The sequence below is a fragment of the Somniosus microcephalus genome, chromosome 8 (genome assembly GCF_052327205.1).
Source record: "Somniosus microcephalus isolate GS21.2 chromosome 8, FLI_Smic_1.0, whole genome shotgun sequence".
NCBI classification, from domain to species: Eukaryota; Metazoa; Chordata; class Chondrichthyes; order Squaliformes; family Somniosidae; genus Somniosus; species Somniosus microcephalus.
The window spans coordinates 61,808,074-61,822,818 of record NC_140994.1 but is presented as its reverse complement, the minus strand read 5'-3'; the positions used below and the strand labels follow the sequence as shown (position 1 = coordinate 61,822,818).

The following is a 14,745-nucleotide window of genomic DNA, read 5'->3' as shown; positions in this document are numbered from 1 at the left end:
CTGTGCCTAACCAGACAGCTGACATTTAATGCTGTCATTATAAACGCCAATGTAAATACTTCTATTTTGCAAATATAATTATCTTTTGATTCTGGCAGGCTGTGTGTAATGTTTGTCACATGTTGACTTATTATTTCCTTGTATTAGGGACAGCTCCAGATGTGGGTTGATGTGTACCCAATGAGTCTAGGTCCGCCTGGACCACCAATTGACATCATTCCCCGAAAACCCAAAAAGTAAGTTAACTGTGGATTGGTGTCTGTATATATTATATATATTGCTGGTTAACCTATGTAATCCATTTGTTGACCTTTAGACAACTACTCGCACACAGCCATTTAACCTAAACCTATGAGCAGTCTGTTTTGGGCGATGGGGCATAAGCTGAATGTTTTGTAACTATTGCATTTTCTATTGACTGCAGTAAAGGGGGATATGGTTGGTCAGAAGTGCTAACATATGTCAACATATGCCAAAATATATCCACACTTATGAGTGTTTAAGTGCACAATCCCTAGAGATGAAATAGGAAATGCTGGCTGCAGTTAATGGATTCATACAGCATGTTTCCAACCTTCAAGGCCCCTTAGTCAATTATAATTAGTGAGTCATATTCAGTGGGTCCTATGGCTACTTAGAAAATGAATACAATATGATGAATCTGTTGAAGAAAACAAATTTGCCCTGGTTACCTTTTTCCACACAACTAAGTTGTATTTTATATAAAGCCAGTTAGAATTTTTACCACATTTCCTGATGGCTCATTTGAGGAACGGCAACATTTTTTAATTTATTCCTGGGATGTGGGCATCGCTGGCAAGGCCAGCATTTATTACACATCCCTAATTGTGCTTGAGAAGGTGGTGGTGAGCTGCCACCTTGAACTGCTGCAGTCGATGTGGTGAAGGTACTCCCACAGTGCTGTTGGGGAGGGAGTTTCAGTATTTTGACCCAGCGACGATGAAGGAACGGTCGATATATTTCCAAGTTAGGATGGAGTGGAACTTGCAGGTGATGCTGTTCCCGTGCACCTACTGCCCTTGTCTTTCTAGGTGGTAGAGGTTGTGGGTCTGGGAGGTGATGTCGAAGAAGCCTTGGCGAGTTGCTGCAGTGCATCTTGTAGATGGTGCACACTGCAGCCACGGTGTGCCGGTGGTGGAGGGAGTGAATGTTTAAGGTGGTGGATGGGGTGCCAATCAAACGGGCTGCGTTGTTCTGGATGGTGTCGCGCTTCTTGAGTGTTGGAGCTGCACGCATCCAGGCAAGTGGAGCGTATTCCATTACACTCCTGGCTTGTGCCTTGTAGATGGTGGAAAGGCTTTGGGGAGTCAGGAGGTGAGACGTTCACTGCAGAGGCATACAGCTCAAATTCCCAGTCTGTGCTAAATTACCTGATCGCGGCAGGCTTGGTATTGGGAGCAAAAAAACTGACCTCTGCAATCCTGGGCTAGAGAAGGGAAATTTGGCTGTCATTCTGTTCTCGCTCCTGATTGCTACTTAATGACACCTGGTAGGAAAGTATATATGTGAATGCCAGATGAGGTCAGAAATGGTCTCTGCTGTGATTCTGATCCGTTTCCACCCCCCCTTCCCCAATTGTCAAATAGCCTGCCAACGTGATGCGCTATCAATTACTCAAAAGACTGAGGTTAAGCGAGTAACTAACGGGCTTTTATTAACAAGAGAATGAAGGTGTGCCTCGAGTGGTCGACCAGTCCAGAATACAGAGGGACTGTGAAGCAGTCACCTTTATACCTGGACTCGTGGGAGGAGTCAGCCGAGGCATGTACAGACATGTACACAGTGGAATACAAACACCCACACAGGCAGGTGTAACAGTGGTTTACCACATTCACCCCTTGTTTAAAAATGAGTCCGGCGGGGTGAAGTGTATTAAAAGTTTGTGTATTGGAGTCTCTCCGGAGGTCTTGTCTGCCGCTGTGATCGACGTGGCAACGGCAGGGGTAGTGAAGCTTCCGGCGTCGAGCCCCGCGTAGGCTGGGGCACTGGTGTGTAGTCCTCGTGGGTGTCGAGCGGGTTGCGGGGCCCAGGCGTGCCGTCTGCTGGGGTTGGATATTGGATCGTGGGGGGTGGGGGGGTGGTAATAGTGGGTAGTGGGTTACTGGGGCCCCCGAGGGTGCGAGGTCTCTTATGGAGACTGTCCTCCCGCCTGTCTGGGTACGCAATGTAAGCATACTGGGGGTTGGCGTGGAGGAGGTCGACCCTCTCGACCAGGGGGTCCGTTTTATGGGTCCTCACGTGTCTTCTCAGTAGGACCGGCCCTGGGGACGTCAGCCATGGCGGTAGCGATGTCCCCGATGTGGACTTCCTTGGGAAGACAAACATTTTCTCATGAGGGGTGGCGTTAGTGGCAGTGCAGAGCAGTGACCGAATAGAGTCGAGTGCATCGGGGAGCACATCCTGCCAGCGGGAGGTCGGAAGGCCCCTAGACTTTAAGGCTAGCAGGGCGGCCTTCCAAACTGTCGCATTCTCTCTTTCCACCCGTCTGTTCCCCCGGGGGTTGTAACTGGTGGTCCTGCTTGTGGCAATACCCCTAGCGAACAGGTACTGGCGGAGTTCGTTGCTCATAAACGATGAGCCCCGGTTGCTATGGATATAGCTAGGGAAACCGAACAGGGTGAAGAGGTCGTTCAGACATTTAATGACCATGGCACTGGTCATGTCCGGGCAGGGGATGGCAAACGGGAGTACTCATCAATAATGTTGAGGAAGTACACATTGCGGTCGGAGGAGGGGAGAGGCCCTTTAAAATCAGCGCTAAGGGGCGAGTGGCTTTTATCAGGTGAGCCCTGTCTGGCCTATAAAAGTGCGGTTTGCACTCAGCGCAGACTTGGCAGTTCCTGGTCATGGTCCTGACCACCTCCAATGGAGTAAGGCAGGTTGCGGGCCTTGATGAAGTGGAAGAACCTGGTGACCCCCGGGTGGCAGAGGTCATTGTGGAGGGCCCGCAGTCTATCGATCTGCGCGCTGGCGCAGGTGCCACGCGATAGAGCATCCGGGGGTTCATTGAGCTTCCCGGGCCGGTACAAGATCTCGTAATTGTAGGTGGAAAGTTCGATTCTCCACCTCAAGATCTTGTCATTTTTGATTTTGCCCCTCTGCTTGTTGTTAAACATAAAAGCAACTGAACGCTGGTCAGTGAGCAGGGTAAATCATTTTCTGGCCAGGTAGCGCCTCCAATGACGCACAGCCTCCACAATAGCCTGGGCCTCCTTCTCAACAGCGGAGTGTCTGGTCTCTGGGCCCTGGAGGGTTCATGAAAAGAAGGCCACGGGTCTCCCCGCCTGATTGAGGGTAGCGGCCAGGGCAAAGTCGGACGCGTCGCTTTCCACCTGGAAGGGGATGGATTCGTCCACTGCGTGCATGGTGGCTTTGGCAATGTCTTCCTTGATACGGTGGAAGGCTAAGCGGGCCTCTGCCGTCAAGGGAAAAGAGGTGGACTTGATCAGCGGACGGGCCTTGTCCGCATAGTAGGGGACCCACTGGGCGTAATAGGAGAAAAACCCTAGGCACCTCTTCAGGGCCTTGGGGCAGTGGGAGTTCCATAAGGGGACGCATCCGGTCGGGATCGGGACCGATGACTCCGTGTTCCACAGCACAGCCAAGGATGGCGAGACGGGTTGTGCAGAATATGCACTTCTCCTTGCTATACGCCCGGTTCAGGAGTTGGGCGGTGCAGAGGAATTTTTCGAGGTTTACGTCATGGTCCTGCAAGTCACGGCCGCAGATGGTCACATTGTCCAGATATGGGCAAGTGGCCTGCAACGCATTTTGATCGACCATCCGGTCCATCTCCCTTTGGAAGACGGAGACCCCGTTGGTGACGCCAAAGGGAACCCTAAGGAAGTGATAGAGGCGGCCGTTTGCCTCAAAGGCAGTATACTGGCGGTCCTCAGGGCGGATAGGGAGCTGGTGGTACGCTGATTTCAGGTCAATGGTCGAGAAGACGCGGTACTGCGCGATCTGGTTGACCATATCAGCTATGCGGGGGAGTGGGTAAGCGTCCAGCAGGGTGTAGTGATTTATTGTCTGGCTGTAGTCGATGACCAGGCGCTGCTTCTCGCCGGTCTTAACGACCACAACCTGGGCTCGCCAGGGGCTGGTGCTGCCCTCAATAATCCCCTCCTTCAGGAGCCGCTCCACTTTGGTTTTAATGAAAACCCTGTCCCCGGCACTATCGCCTGCTCTGGCGATGGGCTTACAGTCGGGGGTGAGGTTAGCAAACAGTGGGTGGGGGGGGGGGGGGGGTGGTGACTGAGTGTGGAGAGGTTGCACCTGGTGCGCGGCGGGCAATTTGGAAGCTGCTGGCTGCAGACTGAGAGTGGGGGGAGGGGTCCACCGTACGCCATCGTAACACTTTTAAGGTGGCACTGAAAATCTAACCCCAGTAGAACGGCAGCGCAGAGGTGGGGCAGGACCAGAAGTTTAAAATTATCGTACACAGTCCCGTCTACTAAGAGTGTCACCACGCAGTAGCCGCCAATGTCCGCCGACTGGGACTCGGAGGCCATAGAAATCCGCTGGTGCGCAGGCAGGACTGGGAGAGAGCAACGCCGCACCGTGTCAGGGTGGATGAAGCTCTCCGTGCTCCCAGAGTCAAAAAGGCAGATTGTTTCGTGACCATTTACCTTAATGTCCATTGTGGACCGGGCCAGTTGGTGCAGTCTCGCTTGGTCCAGCGTAACGGAGGCCAGCGTAGGGGTCGGTGTGTCGCTGCGGGTATCAGATGAGGCGGTGTTGGGGGCCTGCTGCGTCCCGGCTGGCGTCCATGATCCCCATGTGGCTGGAGGCGTCCAAAATGGCTGCTGTTCTGGTGGTTCACACATGGATGGGGAGGCCCAAGATGACGGCCCACACGCGGCGCTGCTGGGGTTCGGGGTGGCTTTGGCCCTGCAGATGCTGGCGTAGTGTCCCTTCTTCCCACAGCCCGAGCAGATCGCATTTTTCGCCGGGCAGCATGCTCTGGGGTGTTTGGCCTGGCCACAGAAGTAGCATTTCTGGCCTTGGGACACTGCTGCGGTAGTTGGGCCGTGGCTGGGGTGGCACGGCGCTATGAGACGGTCCTACTGTGTCCCAGGCTGTCGTTCCCCGCGGCGTCCATGGTGCAGAGGAGTAGGCATCCATGCCCCAGTAGGCTGCGTCCAATGATAGTGCGAGTTCAGAGGCCTTGTTGAGGTCGAGGTCACTCTGCTCCAACAGTCGCTGTCGGGTGTAATTGGACCTGTGGCCCGCTACAAAAGCGTCCCGGCTAAGTTCCTCTGTGTACACGGCGGCCTTTACACCCTTACAACCACAGGCCCGGCCAAGCACAGACAGTGCCTGAAGGTATTCCTCGGTCGATTCCCCAGGTTGTTGTTTACGACTCCCCAGGAGGTGCCTGGCGTACACCTCGTTCACTGGGCGCGTGTACTGGTCCTTGAGCTTGATAGCAACCGTGTACAAGTTCGCGTCCTGGATGACCGAGTACGCTCGGTGGTTCACTTTGGAGGTCAGGACATCCAGTTTGTCCTCATCCGATTTGACCGTTGCAGCGGAGGCGATCAGGAATTTTTCAAAGCACTTAAGCCAGTGAGTAAACTTGGTGGATGTGTCCGCCTCCCAATGGTCTAAGTCCAGGCATGCTGGTGTGAGGATCTTCTCCATTATAAAAATCTTGTTAATAAAATATTGATGCGCTATCAATTACTCAAAAGACTGAGGTTAAGCGAGTAACTAACAGGCTTTTATTAACAAGAGAATGAAGGTGCGCCTCGAGTGGTCGACCAGTCCAGAATACAGAGGGACTGTGGAGCAGTCACCTTTATACCTGGACTCGTGGGAGGAGTCAGCCGAGGCATGTACAGACATGTACACAGTGGAATACAAACACCCACACAGGCAGGTGTAACAGTGGTTTACCACACAACGTTTATCTAAACTCTATGAAAATGGCCACTTGGTAAGGTACCAGAGAACAACCATGGAACTGTACAACCAGCACAAGTAAAGGCCTTCAAGAAAGGAGCAGAGATAAATGTGACAATTTGAGCCAAGATACAATATTATCGTACGAACGCCATGTCAAATTGCACATTGCTATTTTAAGAGGTGTTAATATCTGTGTTTTAAATGGCCTAACACCCTTGATTATACTGGTTAGAAAAATGTTAAGCATTCACTCATGGTAATACTTAGGTTTTATTTTTTTTAACTGGAATCTCAAATCCTTTTGTGCAATGTCTTAAACAGTCATTTGAAGAAAAATTGTCTAGTCCTAGTGCTCATGTTAATTCAGGTTTTCTATGCCTTGTCATTATGGTCACTTTGTGTGGTTCGTGCAGGTATTTCCTTCGCTGCGTAATCTGGAATACCAATGATGTCCTTCTGGATGAAAAGAGTATCACTGGAGAAGAGATGAGTGATATCTATGTTAAGGGGTAAGTAAGCCCTTCTAATGTGGGCTGGTGTTGAACATTTCTTAACTGGCGCAAACAAGTGTAACTTGGTTCTAAAACCCAGGCATGACCTAATGTTTGAATTGTTGGTCTTATTTACTATCTACTGTGGCTCTGCTCTCTGTCAGACCAGCAGTGAAAGTAAAGTGGAGTTCATGTGTAGGCCAAATGAGACCCCAGGGGAGATGCTGGTATTTGGAGTATTAGTTTTACGGATGGTCTGATGAAAGGCCTGTAGAACTTGGGCCTTGAAAGGCTCATGACCTTGCTGACAATTTCCATGTAGTCAGAAGTTCAGAAATGCTGCAGGTGGGAGTTCCAGGCAAAGGGGTTTAATGTGAATTTCATCTCCTGTATAGGACCTTGATGTTCTTCAAATAAGTATGTGGTGGATGGCACCCAACAAAATGCCTACTTATTCAAAATAAAAACGCTTCATTCAAATTTCCAATATTATGCCTGTTGTGTTGCTCTCTGCCCAACAGGAAGACAAGCAGGTGTCCTGTTACGGGGTTCTGTTTGTGGCAGTGTGTAATGAATAAAAGAAAGATCATAACTTCTCTTTTTCTGTGGGAATCACACTTTTTGTCTGGCACAGTGCTAGATAGAATTAGAAACTTAACTGCAAGGGAATGAGTATCATTTTTAAAATGTCTTGAGAAAAATTTGTTGTCTTCAAATATATATGGTTAGGTTGAGCTGAAAGTTAATTGCAATCGGTTCTGAAATAGTTGATAGAAATGACATGCATCCTTTTAAGCTCCAATTACAATGCGCCTGATTGGGACATCTAGTCGTGGAATTATCACTCATTATTTCAGCACTCGTGTCAAAATATTGGTGGAGTTGGGCTCGCCATAACTTCATGTATACACTGCAAAGATTTCTGAACCCAACCAAGAAATGGTACTTCAACAATGGCTGAACTCTGAGGATAAGCCTGTGATGGATCATTTATTGAACGATCTAAGGAGTCTTTCCATTCTTGTTGCAAAAATCATCCTCCAACCTATTGCTATGATCACCTAAAAAGATGTCTCATTCCAGCTGTGGGCAATCTGATAGAGTACCAGTTGCCACCCATATTAGCTTTATTGGCATAGAGTTTGTCTACCTGTGCTTTAGTGTTGCTACCTCAAGACAAAACAGACTTGGTCATGCCAACAGCTTTTGCCAAAGTTTTTATCTAATTGTGTGAAGTAAATTTTTGTAATGCAATACCATTCTTCCTCTATGTACAAGGCTAGGTACCTCAGCAAGAGTATTACCATGATTTTGGCATCGGCAAATGCACCACTTCAATCCATTATACATAGTGATTTACCACAATGGAAGCTGCCATTGAGCAGCTGATGCTGTGAATGAAATGTGTTCTAGTTGGTCCAATCCTGATTGATTTCCATGCAGTCTGAACATCTGGAAACAAGATTTGAATTTGTAGCTCTTGGCTAAGGATGATCTCTTCAGTGAGTGTGATTCAGAAGCATTTTGGGTGTAAATGAGTGTGTCCCAATGTTCAAAATAAGTTATCATGGATCAGTTCTGGCTCCAGAACACTGCTGTGGGCCAGGATGTTTTCTTCAATCGTGTTTCCAATCCTGGCCACTAATATGGCCACATTTGGATTATGCTTGGTTGCATATTGGAACAACAATGGCATTTGATCAGGTGGTTTCTCCTCCAAATTCTGTATCCTGAGGATGTGAGAAGTGCTATGAATGCACATTTGTTTGTTCTTAATGATGGGATCCTACTGAGATAAATACATTTCTGGACTGACCTCTGCTCCTTCACTGAATAGGGATAATAGTGTGTATTGCAAGTGATCTGCTGTCTGGAACAGAACCCCAGTTTTCACCTGATTGATGGACCAATGGTCTCTCTCCTCGATGCAGACCAGTTCATGGCATGGAGGTCTTCTAATGTGTAAACCAATACAGCATGGTCACTGGCAAATGTGATCTCGTGACCAGTAGCTGCTTTAATTTTGATCTTTGCTTGTAGATTGCATGAACTGAATAGATTCCCTTCTGTATTGAACTGAAAAACATCTGGTCAGATGTTCTCCACCCAAGTGGACAAACTTCAGAGATCCACTTAATCCCTAACTTCCAAGCCCCTGATTCCACAATGGTTTCCTTTATGCAGATGATATAAAATTAACTAATTGCTCTTGATGCATTCTCTTCTCCCTGCCCTGCAAAAATCCAAGTATCTGGATTTCTGGGAAGGAAAGTTCATCCCCAGGAATCTTTTCAGATAAATTTACTGAGCCAGTTTTGTCCTTGGCATTCCATATACCATTTGTACAAGACATCTTGCAAGTAATTGACTTGTATCAGTAATACATAATGCATGTCTTGGTCAATGTAGACTACCAAGGCTATCCTTTATCGCTGATGATTCAACATTTCAACTCGCCAACCTCCCGGAACATCATCCTAAAACATTTCAGAGAGAAGAGCCTTTACCAAACCGATTTGAGATGTGAAAGCTCAAAAGCACCACCAAAACCTGCTAACATCCCAGATGGTGCTTCTCGACAATATTGTTCTAACAGCATGACAATTCGAAGAAGGCAGGGCTGTTGCCCGTTTTACTTTCGGGCACACAAGAATAATTCATTCCTAATGTCGTGAAGATTTGGAGGTAGAAAATAGCCATGTACATGCACGCCCATTGTACCAAGGTTCCCCTCCCACTCCTAATATGTCTTAACTGCTATTTTAATGGTTATAATGTGCATAATTTAAGTCGGAGATGGTTGTTTCTCTTTCTTCCCCCACCCCCCCTAAAAGGTAAATTTCCCACAGTTCCTGAAGATTACCCCATCAGATCAATTCAAGTATATTTGATTCAGCCAGTTACTTGGTTTCATTCACCCACCACGGGTACATTTTTGCCAAGAAATTGAGAGTTTTACTTGTACTCTCCATGACGTAGATTGGACAAATAATCTTGAAAATAAAGCTCCTGAACAATTTCATAAAACATTGAAGATTTCCCCACTACAGCAAGTAATACAAGTAGGAAGTAATAATAATTGCATCTGGAACATGGCTGACTATATGTTTCAAAATACTTGTTTCTGCGTTGCCATAAAGCAGCAACATCACATGTACTTGAGGTACAATGTCCAAGGAAATGATTACAAATTCAAGGTATACTCTTTATCAGGAGCCAGAGTGTTCACCAATAGCAGCTGTGGTATTCTTTGTAGGTAATTTGTTCAAATGCACTGCCACTTGGATGGCTATGTTCGCCGCAAACCTTAAACTTGTTCTGAGAGAGTTGATGAGAAAATTAAAGTCTCAAAGCTTGCTCAGGATCTGACTTTTATGGGATCTTCATTTCCAGACTTTGGGATTGTCTCACTCCATGTGAAGCCTAGCAGACATTTCCATGGTTTCTTGCACAATTCTTTTGAGACTACTTCAGCAGAACCATCTTGATGTGCAGAAAAGAAAAGGAACAAACCTGGCTGTGATGCTCTCTTCCTGCCTAAAGTGTCGGGACTCAAACATATAATGGCCATTTGGGCAAGGTACTGGCAAGCACCTAGTAATTCTGACACCATACTTCAAGGAGTCAGTGCCCTCCAAAGAGAAGGGGATGAAATTGTTGGAGAAAAAAATTATCTGGTTCAAGACAGTAATAAACATAGGTAGTTTCATACTGGTTCCTATGCCTTCCTAGCATTCCCTTTTCAAGCTTTCACACTAACATTATTTGAAGAGAGCCCATTCTAGCCATTGTAAAGCCTTGCTGATCTAGTGTTTTTTTGGCCTACTGTATCTTTACCTTGAGATTCCAGTCAAACTTGATGAGAGAGAAGGCTTGAATTGAAGAACTGAAGCCTCCATTTAATTTGGCTTTGATGGGGGCATGGTTAAGCATGAGGATTTCCATCAATTATATACCCTGTGACTGAAGCTATGAGGTGTATACAAAAACATGCATCACAATAGAAATTATGTTTTGCATTTGAACCCTTTTGAAATTCAGTATCACTTCAAATAATTCCAGTACATTTTCACTCTTACCATCTGCCAATGTTCTACTCTGGTCTCCTGTAGGCGTCTGCTCCTTTTCAGAGGTATATTTCCGCAGCTGCTGGGCGCTCAGTACTTCATCCAGGTGACAATTATTCATGTGAGCCTTGACGGTGAATACCACTGATAGTTATCTGGCACAGGTATCTTGAGTTTTTTCAGTTGCCCAATGATAATTGTAGTACCCCTAGTGCCATTGTAACTGAGATTAGTAAGTGAATCTGGAGCCTTCCTGGTCTGTATTGCTTAGCTACTCAGTCATTAGAGTAGCAAGTAATTTTTGAAAAGCCTAAACCTAATTCTGTTCTATTGGATATTTTTGTCTTATAACATGCCGATGAAGTGCCTTAGGATGCTTTACTATGTTAAAGGTGCTATATAAATTGTTGTTGTACACAACCACGATCTCTTTCATACTCCTATAGTTGGTCCTCCAATAGGACGTCCCATATTTTCTCCCTATTACATCAGCATAGTACCCTTAATACTGCTGCACAGAAGCATCATCTGCATGCGCATTTTGCATTACTTTATGCCACAAAATAATATATCTTGAGGAAAAATAATATATCTTGAGGAAAAATACTAGCTCGTTGTGGTTCTGTATTTATAGTCTACTGAAAATATTGTTGCAGCCCTCTCATTGCATGACACAGTGATGGGATTCTCCTTGCACTCTTTTTTTTCCCCCTAAAATTGAATCGGAATTGCATTTGTCACAGCCTATTAATAGTTCAGTTTGTCTACTTCCTCTCCTTTCTTTAGTGGAATGTAGGTTCCATTGTGTTTGATGTGAGGAGGGGCTCCCCTCTACTATGTAGAATGCACTTAAGTTTACCCTTGGTATGAATACCATAGGAGCCTATTACTAAACAAAGGTTAGCAAAGTTTATATTTCATGGTAATTTACTAGTGATGAACGAGCTATTCTCTCACCCCCAGTCAGGTGAAGGTCATTCCTAGCTGTCTGTGGCAGCTTCCGAGCTCCCTTCACAAAGGTAGCCTTGAATGGTGTCTGTTGGGCTACAACTTAACATTTGGCTGCTGAAAATCCTTTTGCTCATTTTATTTGTTTGCTAAAATTAATGAGCGTATGAATTTCAGCCTCTAGGTCTTGCATCTTAATGTAGCTTACCATCTCCAACTATCTGAAGAGGGATAAGTTCACCTGCAGTACAATCGAGTGTGTGTGTGCGCGCGTACTGACTATCTTTAAATGTGTTCTATATAAGTTTCCACCTAACCGCAATCTGTCCACAATCTTTTCCACCTTCTCTTCCCACAACTATGGTGCAGTCTTCTCCTTTCCGATGGGTTCAAAACATGAGGTCCGTATCTACCCCATCGAACTTTCACTTTTATAGTTTTTCTAATCCTTTGCTCCTCCAAGTTTTATAGTACTGTGAATAGCCTATTCTGTTGTCGGACTTGAAGCCTGTTCGGATCTAATTGGAAAAAAGCTTTTGTAACTTGTACTACAGTATTACTATTCCCTGAAGCCTTGTTAGGATTTTGCTAAGCAAATGTTATTTTTTGGGGGCACCAGTATGGTAAATTGTGTCTAATAACTGACAAATTGGTTTTAGGCTGCTTGTCTTGCAAGATTTTGTTTCCACTGGGTGATTGTAGCTGCCTGTCTTGGTATTAGTAAGATGTCAAAGTATGTGCGTGTTTTCATTTCTTTGAAACCCTGAATGAGTAATTTCCTTGATAGCACATAATGTTAAAGGCACATGCAGCACATGTTTGTTATCGTTCCCAACCTAGTTATGCTTTGTACTGTTTTACATAGTTGGGGCCAAGGCCACATCACAGGATGACATGCAGCTCAGCTTTAAGCAAATACAGAAAGTCATGACCCATTTGTTTTGATTTTTCCACTAAGTTCCTGGCGGAGAGGAATGCTGCTGCAGCGATGAGCAGGCAGGAGCAGAAATACAAAACCTGACTCTTTTGGATAACTTGCTGAGCATGTGGGCAGGAAGTTTAGAAATCCAGATCAAATCTATGGAAGGACTAAAAGCAAATAACTTTACCCTATTAGTCCATAGTTAGCTCTCCAATAGTTATTTTCCCTTTTCCCTCCCTCCCCAACTCCCTGGGAGGAAAGACACTTACTTTGTTGACAAACTTACTTTACCTATAGGCCACAAGTTTCATCAGTCCCTGAGGGACTTAGCCACTTTTCCCTTTTTGGCTATATTTGTGGAATAGCCTGCTGTGAAATGGCAAAGTTCATGGTTCATCTGAACTTTTGAACTCCTATTCGTATTTGTCGCTGCACAACGGTCTAAATCAACCCAGCAGAAAGTTTTTTGTCGGCAGAATCTTGCGTACGGGTCCGTGTCTGGGTCATTTGGCAGGGGAAAATGTTCTTTTATTTACTTAGCGTAAGCCATCAGTTTAATAACGAGCAGGGATTGGAGATAAGTGAAAGGAGTACCTTGGGAAAGCTGATATTGTGTTGGTTCATCAGTTCACTGAACTCTGTTTGACCCCCCCCCCCCCCCCCCCCATATTGGAGGCTTCCCCAGGACAAGTCACAGCAGCATTGACAGTCAAAGCTTCCTATCCGATTTCACATGCTGCAGGGCTGGGAGTTTACTGGAACAAGCCAGAGTTTGCTGCGGGTTGCACTTCTTAACTCAGTAAGACCATTTGTAAATACTTTGAAGGCTTATTGATCTGTTCGTGAATGGGTCAAAGAAATGAGGCTTATATTTTTATAAATATAAGCATTCAGAAAATACCAGCTACTTGTATTGGTTGCTGTGGGCTAATAACTATATATATGGTTCTGAAACTTATCATTTGAAACCAATACAAGTAATTTTTCTGTCAAAATATATATCTCCATATTCTGCGTGTAGCATACACTTCCTGTAATTATCACACTTGCTTTCTGTCACACTATCCCCGTTACACACTCCCAGCTCCCTGTTGAGCATTGCTACAGAGAACTGACTGAGATATAAAGAGATGTATATAATTTTTTTTCTAGTGAGCATTGGTCACACTTCTGGAATTACCAGAAAGTATTTGTCAAACTGCACCTTATTTGTTTGTGTCCTAGTCATAAAACAGTAACAAATGGTACTTGAGCAAGTAGGCAATCTACCATTGAACAAGCAGCAAGTTGGTATGAACATTACTAATCAAGGAGGTACGAATACCACTGTCCAGATTCAACAGACAGTTGCTATTTAATATAACAACTGGAAAGGAACTAATGAAGTTTATAATTTTTGTCAATAATGAGGGCAATGTACAAAAAAAATCAACTTTGTAACACGCACAATTATTAAATACACCCTTTTCTGTGCTTAAAATCTCTAACAATGTTTCCTGCTGGAGGTCTGCCTGGATTTCAGGTACCTGGTACTTGAGTTCTTGAGGCTTTCCATAGCTCACTGTTTGCTATCACCTCCCCTGAAGAGGCCCGGCTCGTTCGGAGACTGCAACTGCGTGTATGTACCAGCATCACTCGGCAGTCACTCCATAGACTCCAAACTTTAGATGGTAGCATAACAAAAGCCAGCACATTTTGGAGTAGGGCAGGCATTACACGTCAGGTTTTTTTAGATTGGTAGCGGGACTGACCATTCACATTGCATGCTCTGGCTTGCTGTTTCCAAGAAATGCTCTTTACTCCTAGTCACCATCCCCCCCCCCCCCCCCCCCCCCCGCCAAGGTGTTGGAAAAAGTCCGACAACACTGCATAGTGCTCCCTCTTGTTCTGTACAATTGCTGTTCAGTGGCCTGCTCACTGGGCTTGATGTTAGCCTGCTCAATGAGGAGTGACAGGGCAAATGAAAATTAGTGAAGAGAGCAATAAGTGAAGGAGTATGAGGAAAAGTGGAGGAGGGAGAAAATACCGGCAATCATTTGACTAGAATAGTATTACGTGAAGTTGTCTTGTACAGAACAGCATTTATTTATATCCTATATTGATTTTCATTAAAATGATTGTTTTGAGTTAGTTTAAGGGAAAACATTGGGCTATATTTTATCTTATTTTTAATGATCAATCTCTCAACTTGGAAAATTGGAGAAAATGTACATGCATGCGCCTTGTGGAGGAGTAGGGAGAGTCTATAAAGGGAATAGATTCCCAGTTAACGGGCAGTAGCAAGAAGAAAGGCAGAGAACTTTTGAGAGGGTTGGAAAAGGAGACAGATCTTGCTAAGTTTGGGTTTGGGGAGCAGAGGAAGGGAGAGAAAATCCTTGATGGTGGGATG

The 14,745-nt window shown here is 45.5% G+C and overlaps 1 protein-coding gene across 1 annotated transcript in view; it reads left to right on the top strand.

The window, feature by feature from the left end:
• Window positions 1-14,745, top strand: part of LOC147113559 (myoferlin-like) — a 246,066-nt gene that overhangs the window by 183,663 nt on the left and 47,658 nt on the right. Inside the window, exons 48-49 of the mRNA XM_085996135.1 lie at window positions 148-236; window positions 6,342-6,437. Coding sequence (XP_085852261.1) covers window positions 148-236; window positions 6,342-6,437 — 185 coding nt within the window. The remainder of the gene's footprint in view (window positions 1-147; window positions 237-6,341; window positions 6,438-14,745) is intronic.